Raw genomic sequence first — 18,853 nt, forward strand, 5'->3', positions numbered from 1 at the left:
CTTCCTCCCCACCCAACACTGCAATGCACTTCTCTTCCTGGAATAATTAACTATACACAACCCAAGAGCACTCACTTGCCCAACCCCTATAGCCCTATTCTGATTGGACCATTTAGTTTTGCATGGCCCAGTTCCCCCGGGTGGGTGGAGAATTCACTTAAGGACCAATGGAATATTCTAAAATATGCAATCTCCACTCAACCGGGGCACCGGGCCATGCAAAACGAACCGGGCCAGGCATTGAACACAGACTTCTCCTCAAGATAGAACAGCACACTCCGGTAAGACGAGGGGGGCGGTCTGTGCATATTTGTAAACAGCAGCTGCTGCACGAAATCTAAGGAAGTCTCTAGATTTTGCTCGCCTGAAGTAGAATATCTTGTGATAAAATGCAGACCACACTATTTGCCTAGAGAGTTTTCAGCTATACTTTTCGTGGCTGTTTATTTACCACCACAGACGGATGCTGGCATTAAGACCGCACTCAGTTAGCTGTATAAGGAAATAAGCAAACAGGAATCCGCTCACCCAGAGGCGGCGCTCCTAGTGGCCGGAAACTTTAATGCAGGGAAACTTAAACCTAATTTCTATCAGCATGTTAAATGTGCAACCAGAGGGAAAAAAATTCTAGAGCACCTGTACTCCACACACAGAGACACGTACAAAGCTCTCCCTCGCCCTCCATTTGGTAAATCTGACCACAATTATATCCTCCTGATTCCTGCTTACAAGCAAAAATTAAAGCAGGAAGCACCAGTGACTAGATCGATAAAAAAGTGGTCAGATGAAGCAGATGCTAAGCTACAGGACTGTTTTGCAAGCACAGACTGGAATATGTTCCGGGATTCCTCCAATGACATTGAGAAGTACACCACATCAGTCACTGGCTTTATCAATAAGTGCATTAAGGACTTTGTCCCCACAGTGACTATACGTACATACCCCAACCAGAAGCCATGGATTACAGGCAACATTCGCACTGAGCTAAAGGGTAGAGCTGCCGTTTTCAAGGTGCGGGACTCTAACCTGGAAGCTTACAAGAAATCCCGCTATGCCGTCTGACGAACCATCAAACAGGCAAAGCGTCAATACAGGGCTAAGATTGAGTCGTACTACACCGGCTCCGACGCTCGTCTTATGTGGCAGGGCTTGCAAACTATTACAGACTACAAAGGGAAGCACAGCCGCAAGCTGCCCAGTGACACGAGCCTACCAGATGAGCTAAATCACTTCTATGCTCGCTTCGAGGCAAGCAACACTGAGGCGTGCATGAGAGCATCAGCTGTTCCGTACAACTGTGTGATCACGCTCTCCGTAGCCGACGTGAGTAAGACCTTTAAACAGGTCAAAATTCACAAGGCTGCGGGGCCAGACGGATTACCAGGACGTGTGCTCTGGGCATGTGCTGACCAACTGGCAGGTGTCTTCACTGACATTTTCAACATGTCCCTGATTGAGTCTGTAATACCAACATGTTTCAAGCAGACCACCATAGTCACTGTGCCCAAGAACATGAAGGCAACCTGCCTAAATGACTACAGACCCGTAGCACACACGGCTGTATACATGAAATGCTTTGAAAGGCTGGTCATGGCTCACATCAACACCATTATCCCAGAAACCCTAGACCCACTCCAATTTGCATACCGCCCAAACAGATCCACAGATGAGGCACTCTCTATTGCACTCCACACTGCCCTTTCCCACCTGGACAAAAGGAACACCTATGTGAGAATGCTATTCATTGACAACAGCTCAGCGTTCAACACCATAGTGCCCTCAAAGCTCATCACTCAGCTAAGGATCCTGGGACTAAACACCTCCCTCTGCAACTGGATCCTGGACTTCCTGATGGGCCGCCCCCAGGTGGTGAGGGTAGGTAGCAACACATCTGCCACGCTGATCCTCAATACTGGAGCCCCCCCCGGGGTGTGTGCTCAGTCCCCTCCTGTACTCCGTTCACCCACGACTGCATGGCCAGGCACGACTCCAACACCATCATTAAGTTTGCAGACGACACAACAGTGGTAGGCCTGATCACCGACAACGATGAGACAGCCTATAGGGAGGAAGTCAGAGACCTGGCCGGGTGGTGCCAGAATAACAACCTATCCCTCAGTGTAACCAAGAATAAGGAGACGATTGTGGACTACAGGAAAAGGAGGACAGATCAACCCCATTCTCATCGACGGGGCTGTAGTGGAGCAGGTTGAGAGCTTCAAGTTTCTTGGTGTCCACATCACCAACAAACTAGAATGGCCCAAACACACCAAGACAGTCGTGAAGAGGGCACGGCAAAGCTTATTCCCCCTCAGGAAACCAAAAAGATTTGGCATGGGTCCTCAGATCCTCAAAAGGTTATACAGCTGCAACATCAAGAGCATCCTGACTGGTTGCATCACTGCCTGGTACGGCAATTGCTCTGCCTCCGACCGCAAGGCACTACAGAGGGTAGTGCGTACAGCCCAGTACATCACTAAGCTGAGTGCAATCCAGGACCTCTACACCAGGCGGTGTCAGAGGAAGGCCCTAAAAATTGTCAAAGACCCCAGCCACCCCAGTCATAGAATGTTCTCTCTACTACCGCATGGCAAGAGGTACCGGAGTGCCAAGTCTAGGACAAAAAGGCTTCTCAACAGTTTTTACCCCCAAGCCATAAGACTCCTGAACAGGTAATCAAATGGCTATTTGCATTGTGTGCCCCCCCCCAACCCCTCTTTTACGCTGCTGCTATTCTGTTTATCATATATGCAGTCACTTTAACTATACATTCATGTACATACTACCTCAATTGGCCCGACCAACCAGTGCTTCCGCACATTGGCTAACCAGGCTATCTGCATTGTGTCCCGCTACCCACTGCTACTTCTACTCTCTGTTCTTCATATATGCATAGTCACTTTAACCATATCTAGATATATAACCATATATGTACATACTACCTCAATCAGCCTGACTAACTGGTGCCTGTATATAGCCTCACTACTGTTATTTTTATTTCTTTACTTACCTATTGTTCACCTAATACCTTTTTTACACTGTTGGTTAGAGCCTGTAAGTAAGCCTTTCACTGTAAGGTCTACACCTGTTGTATTAGGCGCATGTGACAAATAAACTTTGATTTGAAACACGTCTCTCTAGACCACATGTCCCTGAACTGTGGATTCTCTCCACTTGTGAACATGGGAGAAAGACACTCCAAAACCAGGAGTGGTGTGTTGTTGTGAAGCTCATTTGTGCCTGTTAGTCATGCATAACGGGGACAGGAGAGCACTTGTAACCATGAAGAGCCTGCTTAATCATTGATGTTCATCAAGACCGGAGTGTCGGCATTGATATGCACACAGCATCCCAGATCAAAGAGAGGTGTGTCGCAACATCTGCTTACCAGTGATAAACTACCACTAACCAACATGCACCCCTGTCAGGAAGAGAGGCAGGCGCTCATTAGATGCAGTTAGTGTTGTTCTCCTGATGGAACTGTCTACAATCTGTTGTGATAAGATGGGAGGCAACCACTAAAGAAATATTCATTAATGGGCATATCTGTTGCTGGCATGATGGTACACATTTCTTAAACCTGAAAGGTAATCTACTCTGTAAAGGAATTCTCAGGGGACATGCTGAAGATGGTTCAGGTCTCTATGGTTCCATGATATGGTGAAGTTGTCCGGCAGCATCCAACCACGACTTTTCACAGGAGTTTTATTAGGAGGCGACAGGCAGCTTGCCGGTGGCCTGTCAGGTAGGTTAGTGCTATCCGGGGTTCCTTGGGACATCCCTACCCTAAACTTAACCATAATCCTTACCTAACCCGTTCCGTGACCATTTTCAACGGTAACTTCAATGGAGTAGGGACGTCCCAAGGATCCCAGATAACAAGGACCACGTCAGGTAGGAGGCATCCGTCAAACCATTTGAAAGTGATGCCAACATATCAGCCATCCTTCTCCCAGACAGACAGAACATACAGACAGACACAACACCACCAGTGGTATAAAACTGTCATTACAGTGATTTATTATAATGAACCATGAAAATAGCCAACCAGTGCAGTGTTTGAGTCTCTCTCCTCTGCACAAACATACACACACACACAAATAATAAAGACTACACTGAATAGTCCAGAGAGGAAGAACAAAAGAAAAAGTGCTACGGTCACAGAAACATTAATCTTTGCCAAGAAGAGCGCTCGTATTTACAACCAGATTCCAAAATGGGATGGGAGCCAATTGTACAAGCATAGGAAAGAGAAGAAGCAAATATATACAACCTGTTTCCGGAGAAAGCTGGAGTAACCACCTATACATTAAATTACAATTTCTACAAATAACCATTGATATTCAAAAATAAACCGCTAACGTCCTACCTATGGGTGAGACCTCACTCTGGCTACCTCAGAAGACTACTGCACTCGTTTCACGCTATCACTCTTACTTTCTATCACTTCCCTTTCTCCCACTGACACACTGGAGACAGACACACACATACAGTCCATACACCTCCTCACACACACACACACACACACACACACACACACACACACACACACACACACACACACACACACACACACACACACACACACACACACACACACACACACACACACACACACACACACACACACACACACACACACACACACACACACACACACACACACACGAGTGCAGCCTCCTGGGGCATTGAAGCGGGCTCCCAGAACAGCATTTTCTGAATCACTGCAGCGGTGCACAGATATTTGTTACACAGAGGAATAAAAATAATAATAACTCTGTATTTTTTTATTTTTACAAAAAGCTTTCTGTTTGCTATAATGAGCCACTAGATAAAACAAATAAACGGTGTAGAAGAGCAGACAATAGACAAAGAGAAGAAGAAGTGAAAGGCGGACTAACTGACAAAGGGGGGTGGAGGCTGGAATGTACATTGATACAGAAAGTGCGGGACCGTACAATAGAAGTCCAAAACAGACAGAGACGGTCAGACGGATAGGCACTCTCTCCGCCACAGGAGGGAAATTCAAAAGAAAACGGAGGGAGGGACGTCGGAGAGAGAAAGAGTGGGATGAGCACCGGGGGAATCGTCCATCTTCATTTCAGACACAAAGTCTCTTAATAAGATTGTTTCACAGTCCTTGTTTTCAGTTTGTCCTTTAAAAAGCACCCCTTTATCCCACCTTCTCCTGTTTTTCCATTGGCCATGTGTTCAGGTACATAGAAAATATTTACAGCTTTTGTTGCTTGTTGTGTTCCGCGGTCTGTCGTCAAGCTCCTCTCAGAGTGAGTTCACAGGGGCTGGCGGGGCCAAGGGGGAGGCCTGCATGGAGGCGGTCAGTGCCACCCCGTGCCCAGGTACCCAGCGTTGTGAAAGGGGGCCCCACGTGTCCCGCTGGGCATCTGAGTGGCGGTGGGCACGGCCTGGGCCGGCTGAGTATGCTGCTGGGGAGGGGGAGGAGGGGGGGGCAGTCCAGTCTGCTGGTGGGACGGGGGGTAGGTGGAGAGGGGCACTGAGGGGTTAGTGGTGCCGCCGGTGTGCATCAGCGAGGTTGGAAAGCCCCCCAAGTTCTGAAAGTGGTGAGGGGCCTGCACTTGCATGGGGACACCGGTGGAGGAGGCAGGAGGAGGGGGTGGGGGTGGAGGAAGAGGCAGGCCCTGGTTGAGTGACAGGAGGGTGCTGGCACTGGGTTGCTGCAGCTGGTGGGTCTGGCCCTGTGGGGGAGGGGGCGGAGGAGGAGGGAGGGAGGACTGGGGGGCTGTGGTCAGGAGGAGCTGGTGCTGCTGGACAGGAGGAGGCTGCAGGTTAACGTGCAGCAGGGTCGGGCCGGGCCCAGGATGTTGTGGTGGGGGAGGGGGGGGGAGGAGGGGGAGTGGTAGAGCTCTGGTAGTGCAGGGCGTGGTGAGGAAGAGTCTGCAGGAGGGGCTGGGCTCCAGGGGGGAATGGGGACGTCACGGAAGGCTTGAACCCAGGGAAGGATCCCACGGCGGAGGCTGACTGGCTGGGGAAGTAGGCTGCTGAGGCTGGAGGTGCTGGTGGAGGAGGGGGAGGCGGAGCGGACTGTGGGCTGTACTGGGAGAAGGGGGGCGGCCCTGGTTGAGCCTGTGGCTGGGACTGAGGAGGAGCAAAGAGGAAGGCCCTCTGGCTGCGGTAAGGGGAGCCCTGAGCCTGGGGGTTGGGGGAGTGGAGAAGTGAGGGGGCAGGGTAGGGGGCAGCAGGGTGCAGCTTGGTGGGGGTCAGGGGGGCTGTCTTGGGTACGGCAGGCTTGCTGGGCTGCTGTGGGGCGGCCTGGGAGGGGGTCCGAGGCCGGCTGTCACTCTCCTCCTCCTTCACTGGGCGACTGCTAGGCTGGGACGGGCTGCTGGGGCCAGGAGAACACGGCTAGGGAGGAGAGAGAGACTGAGCGAGGGAACGGGTAAGTCATGAACAATAACAGCCTACATCAGGGGTAGGCAACTACATTCAGCCGTGGGAGGATCTTTGTTGGAACGAATGGTCGGGGGGCACACTGCAAACTGACTACAAAAAGAGATTGTATTTGAAAATAACAAATCATGTCATACCTTGATTACATTGAGACACCATCACGTCTTATTTTTTGTGGGAATACTTGAACAGATTTCCTGAATTTTACAGACCGAAAACTAAAATCAAAACTTTGATGGTTTTGGCTAATGGGCCGCCTGTTGCCGACCCCTGGCCTACACTATAGGCTGTGTGATGGCTGTGTGATGGCTGTGTTTGGCAGCAGCATGTACTTCACACTACTGTTGGAGCCAGAAAGCAGAATGTTTCTTACCGTGTGGGTTGGGGTCCTCTGCAGGCTAGGAGATGAACAATCTCTGACTGGGGCCTCACTGCCCTCGGTCTCTCCATCTGTAACAAGCACACATTATTACAATTAAACTATCATCAGTAAAGAAGTTATGTCCAAGTGGTGTGTGTGTGTGTGTGTACCTTTGTCTTTGCTGTGGTCACTAAGCGACAGGGCTCTGTGGTAGCCACGCTCTCTTGCCTGCTCCACCGAGGTGGACGAGGTCCACTGTCCCTCTCCCCCCTCTCTCTCCCCCTCGACAGGGGGCTCTGTGTCCTCGCTGGGCTGGGGGGTATTTGGCTCAGGCGGGGTGGGGGCCACTGCAGCAGGGGCCACTGGAGCTTGGGCTGGAGCCAGGGGTGGAGGCTCTTGGGTGGTCTCCATGGGCAGAGGGAACATCTCCACCAGGGTAGGTGTTGTAGAGACAGGCGAGCCGCATTCCATTTTGGAGCCGCTGCGCCGCGCCTCGCGCTGACGTTTCCTGTACTCCAGCAAAGACACCTGGGAAAACACATGACATCACACGAAAACAGACATACCTTAATCAGTCCAGGAACCTTAAAACAGCTTGAATGGGCAGGCTGAATAGAGAATATAGCAACTCACCTTTTTCTTCTGTGGGGGATTCTGTCCTGACCCTCCCTCTCCGGTGCTGTCTCCACTCAGTGAACGAGAGAAGGCCAGGGTTCCCCCCTCCTCAGGGCAGGGGTAAAAGAGAGACCCTGCAGCCTCTGTGAAGGGTCCTGCTGCCAAGGGTACTGGTACAGTCACAACACCAGCCACAGCCACAGCCACCGCCTCAGGCCTGAAGGCCAAGATGGGCTCCAGGGTGTGTGAGGGGGTAAGGTCCCTCAGGTTAGAGTTGATGGGGGAGAAGGACAGACCCCCTGGCCCTGACAGACCCACTCTCTCTGGACTCTTCATCCAGGGGGGGAGGAGGGAGGAAGAGGCTGGGTCTGTGGAGGAGGAGGGGGCCTCGCCTTTGCCCTCGGCCCCTGTCTCTGGCCCCTCCTCTCCCACACAGTCCTGGGACTCGGCGGTGGGGGGCTGGGGGCTCACGGGGGCGCTGGTCTTGGCGTCGTGGGGGGGCAACACGTCCAGACTGGGAGCCCTGACCGCTACACAGGGGGAGGAGAGCAGCGAAGGTGGTCGCTCAGCCTCTTGGGGGCTGGGTCTGCGACTGCCCTCTGGTGAGCTGTCCAGGGAAGACTCGCTCTGTGGACACAGGAACAGAGATATTAACACACCGCTCACTTCCCTCTATGAGTGTGTGTGTGTTTGTAGGTGAGAGTGTGCGTCTTACTTCCTGCGGGGCACTGAGTGCGTGTGTGGGAGTGCTAGGTAGAGGCTCGGGGCTCGGCTCCTCCGTACGGGTGACGCGGGGTGGCGTGGCCAGCAGCAGGGGTGTACCCGGTGTCTCTGATAGGTCGGCCCGGGTTGGCGTGGCGCAGGGAGAGCCGTAGGGGGTGGAGCTCTCTGACATGCAGGCGTCCAGCGGACACAGACCCAGGCGCCGCTTCTTCAGAGGAGTGGGCAACTCTGTATGACACACAGAGAGAGGAAGGGTTACTCACATACAAAAAAACAGACACTTGCATACAAGACTTATGTTCCTTCTAAGTGATGAGAAATACATTCCTGATTCCTTACCAGAGTCCTCACCTGGCAAGGTGCAGCTGCCATTGTAGGGGAGGGGGCTGTCAGAGTCCCCGTTGATAGGGGGGCTGAGAGGGTCCTCGCTGGGCATGACCAGGGTGGGCCGGCCGCTGCTGGGTGGAGGGGTGGTGGTCTCCTCCTCTAGAGCCTGCTTCAGCCAGCGCTGTGGGGAGAAGACAGGGAGGGAGAGGACTTAGACATGTCAACCACAAATACAAATTACGTTCACTGATCTCAGAGGCAGCTACATCTTAGAAAACCTAAGTCTCTGTTACTGACAATAATACTGTCCCTTTGCCGGTAACACTGTCAGTCTGTCCCTCTGCCGGTAACACTGTCAGTCTGTCTTTCTACCCTGCAGCTATACCTGACAGCCAACACTCTCTCCATTCCCCTGCGAGGTGGTGAACAACATACCTTCTTGCAGGAGCCTGAGGTGGGCGGCGTGTCGGGCAGCTCGCGGGAACGCCGGCGTCCGGTGGGCACCCCAGGGGTGGTGGGGCTGCGGTTGGCCAGGAAGGGCGAGGAGAAGCGGACGTAGTGTTTGGGCGTGCTGTAGACGTGCGGGCTGGGGCCCATGCCGGGCAGGGCGTTGAGCTGGGTGGCCAGCACCTCCGGGTCGCTGCTGATCCTCAGGGGCCTCTCCGGGGCCGGCTCTGGGGTCCGCAATGATCGCTCCTGCTTGTCGACGCACCACTCACTCACCAAGTGCTGTAGCAAGACAAAGAGAGAGAGAGCTTTAGTCAGAAGCACACTGTATTTGACTATAGTATTGAGAGACATTTCACTAGAAGGAATAGAACATTCCTATAAGTCTAAATAGAATAGTGACTAGTCGTGTTTAGGGGTGAGCACTGAGCCGTGGCTAGGGTACCTTTTTAGTTTTGGGGTACTTCTGCCCGGAGCGGTTTCTGTCAGGGGCCGGGGAGCCACTGTAAGGGGGGCTGGTGTCTGGGGCATGGGAGGAGAGGGCCTCTGGTTCGGGGTCCCTGGAGGCCTCTACGTCTGGGCCGTCATTGGCCAGGGGGTCCAGGAGTTCCCCGGGCGAGCCGGGAGGTATGTCAGAGCAGGTGCTGATGGTGCGCGCTCGCCGCCGCTGCTGCCCAATGTGGGTGCGGCTCCGCGAGAAGCTCTTCCTCTGCTTGCTGCCTCGCAGCTTGGCCGGCGTGGGCTTGTTGAGACCCGGCTCCTCCTTCACCTCTAGCAGGGGCTGGGAGAGACAGGGTTAGGATAGAGTACAGTAGCATAGTTTGGATGGGTTTATAGTCACCTTCAGCTAACCCTTCAGATTATTGAGAACGTCCTCTTTTAATACTAACGACCTGGTGAGTGCAGGCATAAAGAACTTGTTGAGTCAACTATCACTTACCGTCATGATACCAGGAGACTGCATGTCGGCCTCGGGGGTGGCAGGGGGCTCCTCCTTGATGCCCCCCTCTGATTTGGTGCCGATCTTCTCCAGGGCCTGCTCCCGCCTCTTCTCCCTCTTCTCCATGCGGGCAAAGGCCTGCAGGATGGCCTCCATCTTCCTCTCTTCACGTGTCTGTAGAGGAGAGGACAGAGTGGTAAGCTTTAGTCCACGTGGCCTAGTCTCCTGGGCCTAGAGGGGGAGGGACACGTTATTGCAACACAGGACAGGCAAGAGGCAGTCTGGCTGGCAGAGAAAAAAAAAACAGCAGCGGCGCAGAACGACAGAAAAAGGACCACCATTTCCCCTTCCAGTGGAGGAAAAAAAACTATGGAGATAGAACAAGTAAAAACCCTGTTGATGTGAGAGACCAAACTAACTGGAACTGGGGGGTGCTGGGAGGTGGGAACGTAACATTAGCCCTTACCAAACCATTCAGGGTGTGTGGTTTATAACACCATGGCTGCCTCCACCAGACTAGTTTTACCACCCCCAGTAGCAGAGACACACTGGGGTCTGCCACAGGGCCGGTGAGTGGAGAGAAGATGGAGGGGGGGGGGGGGGGGGGGGGGGGGTTAGTATGTTTGTCAGTCAGTGGGGTCCCCTATGAGGTGGAGGGGCAGGCAGGCAGGCAGGCGGGTATGTTTTGGGGGTGGGGGTTGGTGGGTCAAGTTTACCTCCGGTTTACTCAGTCCCAGACAGCTGGAGGCCCCCACGCCTTGCAGATGGGACTCCTCCGCTGGGCTGGCCTGAATGGTTTACAGAGAGACAGCCTGGTTTAGAAGACAAGAGGCCCGGCCCCCCCCAATAACACACATAGAACATACACACACCACCACGGTTCCCCACTCTAGGGGCTTCAGTGTGTCGCCGACCCTCAGGGATCCTCTGAGACAGGTGGGGGTGTGGAGAGGTGACCTGGCCACTACAAGGTTATGAAGGAGGGGAGAGAAGAGGGGGGCAGATAGGGAGAATGGCTGCCTTATGCCTATAGACACATGTCCAGTCAGGGCTTCTTCACCTTGTCTGCTTACACCAGCATATCCAGTAGGAAGACTTTATTTGGGCTGAATGAATGAACAGTGATTTCAACACAACCCACCACCACTGGAACTCAGCCACATGTTCACCACCTCACCACAGTGTCATTAACCACATACTGAACCCACGACACATGGAAAGAAAACGAAGACATTAGCAACCAACCCAATCACCAACTTTCACCAAGGTTGATGACAAGCAACTACATACCATCTGCAACACCCAAAACCGGACCTTAGTGCAACCAACATATTAACTGTGTGTTCCATGCCGTGCCTGTATCCCTGGCACCAAACCGGATCTTTAACATGAGTGTGGGAGACATACCATGCCTAACACACACAGACATCACCAGTGTTAAGAGCCCATGCGGACAGGGCATTGTTGTGAATGCGTGGTTGGGGTTGAACACCATAAATACACCAAGGGTGACTGTTACGTCAGAGGACGACAGTGAATCCAGAAGCTCTTTCTTCCACAGTAGAGGGGGGTACCTCCTCCTGGACCAGCTTGCAGATTCCCTTGGAGGGAGGCAGGCTATTGGATGTCCCAGAGTCAATAAGGCCCTGGCATCAGAGAAGCCCCCCCCCCCCCACCTTCTCTCTCGCTCAGGGATAATTTAGCAGAGCCAGTGCCAGTCCATTGGCCAGAACGATGAGTCAGCGCTTTACACCTTGGGCCTCGTCGTGTGAAAAGGAGCTGACGGCAGGGTAATTTCCAGAGTGTGCGTGTGTATATATATATATGAAAAGAGGGAGAGCGTGCCCACGTGTGTGTGAGCCCATCTCTCTGGGTCACCAGAGCTCTTTAGCAGGGGAGAGGAGAGTAATTGGCCATTTCTGTACTTGAGGGTCATAATCAGACACACAGGGAGCGTTCCAGTACTTACGTGTGATGAGGCTAGGGCTCTTGTTTACTCAGCTAATGAGAGGGGAGGAGGGGGTAGGGGGGCCTGTGGCTCTGGAGGGCCCGGAATGGTGCAATGTGTGATTGTTTAGCAAATTAACTCTTAAATGAGGAAAATAACCCATGTATAATGATGACCAAAACACAGAGCCTCAGTGTTTGAGGGCTCTGCCAGAGGAAGTGAGTGAGCGACAGAGAGCAGGGGGGACCCCGCAGGCTAGGCTACACAGCAACAGGATGAGGCAGAGACAGCAGCAGAAGCAGGGAGGTGGGGGGGGGGGGAACCACCACCACATAAACAGTGACCCATACCAGCAAGGATGAGCTTTTTCCTATGGGGGGGGGGGGGGGGGGGGGGTTATGGGCTGCACACAGCAGGGCGCGCTGCAGCCCTGGCTCACAGAACTTACCATCTTCCTCTTTCTCTCTGCAATGGTCTCCTCTGACTCCATCTCTACTTCACTGCTAACGGAGTTATCAGGCTGGTCTTCTACACCCTCTAACTCTGTAGGATCCTGTTAGAGGGGGAGAGGTGCTTTATCATGGCACTGACCAACCACAGGCAGTCTGGCTACAGACTAGAGGGTCTAGAGCAGTGAGGTGGTAGGTGGGGAGGGGAGAGAGAGGGGATAGTCTGGGGTAGAGTGACATTTGGGGGCACTGACTGGGGACGTGGTGGGTTTGTCTGTGCACAAACTTGCTCAGAGCTTGTATGCGGTCCTAGGCAGTCAGAATAACAGCGAAACGCAATCGTACCCCATTTCAAAGAAGAGCGAGAGACCAGGCTCACTTCTGTAGTGCCTTGTGATACATTGTTTTGAGCCCACTCCCAACAACTACCCTGTAACCAACAACTACCCTGTCATATGTCAAGTTGTGGCTCTTGTGGTCACACAAAGGTCTGTTTGCTCAAAATGACAGATGTGGACAGCTTCCAAATTCAGCGTGTTCATTTCATGGTTTGTGCGTGTTGTTCCGATAGAGATGCCTCGCACTTCATCTCGGACGTCAGACCCTCTCTTCACCGTTCCTCATTCTAGACCAAGCCTGGGCAACTCCAGTCCTCGGGGGCTTGATTGGTGTCACACTATTCCCCCATCCCTAGAAAACACACCTGATTTAAACTAATTGCATTCTAAACTGAATGCAATTAGTTTGATTAGTTTATTATTGGAGTCAGGTGTGTTAGCTGGGGAAAGTGTGACACCAATCAGGCCTGGAGTTTCCCAGGCCTGTTGTAGACCATACATCAGTCTAACCAGTCTCCATAAACCATGCTTCTGTGTGCTTCCCTCAGATCAGTCCTTAAAAAGCAACAGAAGCAACATGCTGTTGCAAAAAGCAACAGAAGCAACATGCTTGCCAATAAGACCTATGTCCTGGGTCGGGGTTATTAGACAACGCAACAAAATGTTTTGCAATGGAATAGGAAAACAGTCATTTCTTACTGGACAGTTTCAGATTGTACCTCAGTTTCACTGAGCGTTTTCTTCCGTTTGGTAACTACTGAACACAAGGTTGGGGACCACCCCAGAGACAGAGGGCTTTCTCTCTGTGTGTAACACTGAGTAGAGGGATGCCTAGTGGTGCGTTCAGGAGCTCCTGCAGCAGAGAGGACACAGCGTGATAGCATGTCTCATCTGCCACTAGAGGGCTAGATGCCAGACAGCTCTGAGTAGCGATACACGGCATGGTGAGAGAGATGGCTGGGTGCAGGAGTGGGCTTTAGGCCAGGGAGAGGGGGAACCAAGATGGATGATAGAGGAATACAAGTAGTCTACTAATGGATAACACAAATAAAACAGAAATGCAGCAAATATAACAGAAACATTTAAAAATGGCTACACGCATGGACATTGGACGCTAACTAAATGGAAAACAAGATAAATATGATAACACAAAGGTCTTTAAGGGGAAAGCCAACTTATAGGCTCCTTTGGGGCAATCTTGAACAGAGAGTGATGGGGACCAGGGGGGAGCGTGTGTGATGGAGACATGGATTGAGGTGAGTTGTTTTGCCAGGGAAATCTTACCTGGTTGTTGGAGATGGAGAGGCGGAGGGGTGATAGCTTCCTCTGCTTGCCGTCGGCCCCCAGGCCCTTGGCCCTGCCGTCACAGTCCAGGGTCATGTTCTGATTCTGGCCCAGGTCCAGGTGGTCCCCTCGCTGCATCATGGGCTCCTTGTCCTTGCGGCCCCGCCGGCGGCTGCTGGCCTCCAGGTTCTCTGTGGGCTCCAGGTTGTACTTCAGCACCGGGCACTCTGGGTTCCCCCTCACACATGCACAATCCACCTTGTATTTACTACAGAGAGGGGAGAGAGAGAGAGAAAGAAAGAGAGAGGGGGGAAGAAACGAGGGAAGAAAAAAGGTAGAAAGATAACATGGTTGAGGTTGACCAATCTTGTCTTGTTGTGTGTGTGTGTGTGTGTGTGTGTGTGTGTGTGTGTGTGTGTGTGTGTGTGTGTGTGTGTGTGTGTGTGTATATATCACACTGCTCGCAACGAGCCAGTCGGCCCAAACTGCTGCATATATATATATATATATATATAAATAAATAAATAAATAAATAAAATCGGCCGATTTTTATGTATATATATGTAATGACAACTACAACAATACTGAATGAACACCTATTTTAACTTAATATAATACATAAATAAAATCTATTTAAAATCAAATAAATAATGAGACATGTACAATTTGGTTCAAATAATGCAAAAACACAGTGTTGAAGAAGGTAAAAGTGCAATATGTACCATGTAAAAAAGCTAATGTTTAAGTTCCTTGCTGAGAACATATGAAAGCTGGTGGTTCCTTTTAACATGAGTCCTAAATATTCCCAGTTAAAAAGTTTTAGGTTGTAGTTATAGGACTATTTCGCTCATATACCTTTGACTATTCGATGTTCTTATAGGCACTATAGTATTGCCAGCCTAATCTCGGGAGTTGATAGGCTTGAAGTCATAAACAGCGCTGTGCCCCAAGCATTGCTAGGAGATGCAGGCATACGCAGGAAAGTGCTGTTTGAATGAATGCTTACAAGCCTGCTGCTGCCCACCACCACTCAGTCAGACTGCTCTATCAAACATCAAATCATAGACTTAATTATAATATAATAAACACAGAGAAATACGAGCCTTAGGTCATTAATATGGTCTAATCCGGAAACTACCATTTCGAAAACAAAACGTTTATTCTTTCAGTGAAATACGGAACCATTACGTATTTTATTGAACGGGTGGCAACCCTAAGTCTAGATATTGCTGTTACATTGCACAACATTCAATGGTATGTCATAATTATGTACAATTCTGGCAAATTAATTACGGTCTTTGTTAGGAAGAAGTGGTCTTCACACAGCTCGCAGCGAGCCAGACGGCCCAAACTACTGCATATACCCTGACTCCGCTTACACTGAACGCAAGAGAAGTGACACAATTTTCCTAGTAAATATTGCCTGCTAACATGAATTTCTTTTAACTAAATATGCAGGTTAAAAAAGATATACTTGTGTATTGATTTTAAGAAAGGCATTGATGTTTATGGTTAGGTACATTGGTGCTACAATTTTACTTTTTTCACGAATGTGCTTTTGTTAAATCATCCCCCGTTTGGCGAAGTTGAAGAAGGTTGTGATCCGATGATAAATTAACAGGCACCGCATTGATTATATGCAACGCAGGACAAGCTAGTTAAACTAGTAATATCATCAACCATGTGTCGTTAACTAGTGATTATGTTAAGATTGATTGTTTTTATAAGATACGTTTAATGCTAGCTAGCAACTTACCTTGGCTTGCCTGCCTTGCAGTCTCCTCGTGGATTGCAATGTAATTGGCCATAATCGGCATCCAAAAATGCTGATTACCGATTGTTATTGAAAACTTTAAAATCGGCCCTAATTAAAATCAGCCATGCCGATTAAATCGGTCGACCTCTAATATATATGTGTGTGTGTGTGTATGTGCGGTACTAGGTGATCAATTCCACCCTGCTTACCAGCAGCCATAGTCATAGTCGAAGCCTATGGTGATCTCGGTGCCTTTGCTGATGGACCTCAAAGAGTAAATGTACAAATGGAGCATACCATCCTCTATGACATGACGCACCTGTGAGAGACACGAGACAGAGAGAGAAGAGAGAGGTGGAGAAAAGGGGAGAGAGAGGCACACATTGAAACTCATGAGGTTACATTAAGTTGAAGTTAGTGGCTCTGGGGGGTGTGGTCAGGGTTTAGAGCCGTAGGTTTTGTATCGTGGTCTGCGATTGGCCACTCACCTCAGAGTTGGGGGTGCAGGAGCGTCGGATGAAGCGGGCCTCGTTGCCAAAGCTGCGGGCGTCCACACACATCTCCAGCCCGTCAAACTTTGAGTAGAACAACACAAAGGGGTACGGCCTGGGGGGGGAAAGAAAGAAAGACAGAAAAAGAAAGAAAGATGAATGAAATGCAGTGCTGGGCAGACAGACATAGTAACAGATTGGGGATGTCCATATGGTGACCAGGGGAAGATAGCCAGGAGCGCAACAGGAGCTGAAAAAGAACGTGAGGGACTCCACTGCCAAGGAAGAACCACAACAAACACACCCCTTCTATCGATCTCTCACACTACCTCTCAAATGTCTCAGACATACAACTATGGAAAGGAGTAGAATTCCACTTTTAAATTTGAGCTGAGGATTCTACTTGAGCTCAGGTTTCCACAGAACGGGACCTCACCTCTTGAAGAAGCATCCGTTGGCCTCAAACTGCTGTCGCAGCATGAACTTGCCCCTGTACTCTATGATGAGGGACTCTGGAACCAAGTCCCTCACTGCCTTCAGGATCTTCTTGTTCTTCTGAACCTGGCTCTGGAGAGGGGAGAGACAACAGGACATAAGGAAAGAGGCTGGCTGACACTGATATTTGCAGAGGTAATGTGTGTGTACAAACTGTGTGCATGCTGCCTGCTTAGGAAATTTGAGGACACATGTTTGTAAGTCACTGTGTCGGTTCCAGCTACCTCCACGGGCGGTTTGAAGGTGGCTGTGTGTGTGTTGTAGGCCAGGGTCTTGCCGTCGCCGGCCTCCTTGACGCGGAGCAGGATCTGGACGTCCTCGCTGTACTGGTTGCTGCCGGCATCCTCGTAGGCCTCCATCCAAGCCTTCATCTTGTTCTCCCACAGAGACGGGTGCTCCCCGGGCTCCATTTCTGGAGCTCCACCCTTCACTCTGGAGGACTTCCTGGAGCCCTCACGGAACGCCTGTTAGACAACAGACTCCAGTAAGCAGACAGCATAAAACAACAAGGTTTACCACCCGTTTAAGAGACGTTATAGAGTGCATAACAAATTGACAGATTTCTGTTCAAATAAACATGCCAACTCATTTTGGGGTGAGTTGCTCCAAATACATGTAAACCTCAGAGGTACAGTTGGGGTCAAGATAAGAAACTATTGAGTGTCAATAGGATTGAATGGGAGTTTGAACACAGACCTTCTTGGCTCGGGCCGAGGTGGCGACAGGCTCCTTGTCTCCGCTCCTCTTGCGTTTCTTGTCGGCCTGCTTGTTGCACGCCAGGCGGCCGGTGGTGAGTGTGATGCTGGTGGGCGTGTGCTGGAAGGCCGTGTACAACTCTAGTGGCACCTCGTCCCCACTCTCTGTGGCACTGGTGTCCCCGTCTGCAGAGATACATACCGGTATGCCTTAATAAAGCATTGGTAATAAAGGTTTATTTGCGCATCTTGTACAGCAGGGTCCAACCAAAGCAAAGTTTTCCTGGTTCTAACTTATTTAGACAAATTATTTCTGAAAGGTAAAAACAAGATTTTCCATAGCAGTCTGCCATTCTAAATGTCTGCATTGTTGTATTACTCGATGTGACCAGCAGGTGTCAGCGTGCAGCTGAATCAGAGATGTGGTCCGTTTTGTTATAACTACTCCCTACGTCTGACAATAGTGACATCACAAAGTAAGAAGGAGCCTTGGCGCTGTTGTCAATGCTCTAACTCTCTCTCTCCCTCCCCCACACGCTTTGTACAGGCATCAATTCCATTCCCAGTACTTCTGTGCTCAAGCCCTGCTCTCACTGATGTATCCCTCAGAGATGTAGTCTATCCGTAGTGTGACTCATTTTTGCCCCTTGAATGCTTAAAACTTGTATTCTAATCTCCATGTTCCTCAGAGCAGGGGAAATGGCTGCAGTTAGTCAATTAGAGCAGTGAGGCTGGATTAAGTAAAACACACACACTGCTGAAGAGAGAGAGAGAGAGAGAAGAGAGGAGAGAGAGAGAGAGAGAGAGAGGAGAGAGAGGAAGAGAGAGAGAGAGAGAGAGAGGAGAGAGGAGAGAGAGGAGAGAGATAGAGAAGGAGAGAGACAGAGAAAGAGATGAAGAGAGAGAGAGAACGAGAGAGAGAGAGAGAGAGAGAGAGAGAGAGAGAGAGAGAGAGAGAGAGAGAATCCCATGTACACCATACACACACAGCTGACAAACAGGATAAATCAATAGCTTTGCAGAAAAGAAGAAAGAGTGAGACAGAAAGTGTGGGAAATAGGGAAGAAAGAGAAAGGTATTTCCTAGAATGGTTTTAAAGTGAGTATTAGCGGTATCTGAACCATAAAACAGCAGTGTTTCTGAACTCATTTCTGATCCAATAGTACTCAGGAAATTCAGCAAAACATGAAATTCTACAAACATCACAAAAAATCACCAATGTAAAGAGACTGCAATTTCGAAGAATGAGGGTGATTGGCTTTTATCCGGCGCTGCCGATGTTACCTGCTGGATCGTGTGTGAGGTGAGAAGAGGACACGTCTCTTTAGCGGTCCCCCCCCCCCCCCCCCCCCCACCCCCCACCCCCCCCCCCCCCCCCCCCCCCCCCCCCCCACCCCCCCCCCCCCCCCCCCCACCCCCCCCCCCCCCCCCACCCCCCCCCCCCCCCCCCCCCCACCCCCCCCCCCCCCACCCCCCCCCCCCCCCCCCCCCCCCCCCCCCCCCCCCACCCCCCCCCACCCCCCCCCCCCCCCCCCACCCCCCACCCCCCCCCCCCCCC

General features: G+C 51.0%; 2 protein-coding genes across 2 annotated transcripts in view; one reads left to right on the forward strand and one right to left on the reverse strand.

Annotated features, from left to right (window-relative positions):
• Positions 1-5,787: 5,787 nt before the first annotated feature.
• LOC120049120 (inactive histone-lysine N-methyltransferase 2E-like) lies at positions 5,788-17,933 on the reverse strand. Its single transcript, XM_038995361.1, has 18 exons — positions 17,930-17,933; positions 17,297-17,505; positions 16,825-17,064; positions 16,542-16,672; positions 16,103-16,220; positions 15,824-15,933; positions 13,859-14,126; positions 12,236-12,340; positions 10,556-10,627; positions 9,840-10,013; positions 9,345-9,680; positions 8,888-9,181; positions 8,465-8,633; positions 8,118-8,353; positions 7,421-8,029; positions 6,958-7,315; positions 6,800-6,876; positions 5,788-6,381 (listed from the first exon to the last, which is right to left on the reverse strand). Exons 1-18 carry the CDS (start codon positions 17,931-17,933, stop codon positions 5,806-5,808), a joined length of 4,086 nt encoding a protein of 1,361 aa, XP_038851289.1. The 3' UTR covers positions 5,788-5,805.
• A 606-nt stretch (positions 17,934-18,539) lies between these two features.
• The window catches only part of LOC120049122 (inactive histone-lysine N-methyltransferase 2E-like), a 1,389-nt gene continuing 1,075 nt past the window's right edge, over positions 18,540-18,853 (forward strand). Inside the window, exon 1 of the mRNA XM_038995362.1 lies at positions 18,540-18,545. Within this exon, the coding sequence (XP_038851290.1) occupies positions 18,540-18,545 (6 nt within the window). The remainder of the gene's footprint in view (positions 18,546-18,853) is intronic.

Source organism: Salvelinus namaycush, chromosome 6 (genome assembly GCF_016432855.1).
Source record: "Salvelinus namaycush isolate Seneca chromosome 6, SaNama_1.0, whole genome shotgun sequence".
Classification (NCBI taxonomy): domain Eukaryota; kingdom Metazoa; phylum Chordata; class Actinopteri; order Salmoniformes; family Salmonidae; genus Salvelinus; species Salvelinus namaycush.

Bases quoted from the DNA above. Each gene is read 5' to 3' on its own strand.
- LOC120049120 (XM_038995361.1), bottom strand. The intron at 12,341-13,858 runs GTAAGATTTCCC...CCCCTCTAACAG, and splicing joins TCTCCATCTCCAACAACCAG to GATCCTACAGAGTTAGAGGG. The intron at 8,634-8,887 runs GTATGTTGTTCA...TTCTCCCCACAG, and splicing joins CCTCAGGCTCCTGCAAGAAG to CGCTGGCTGAAGCAGGCTCT.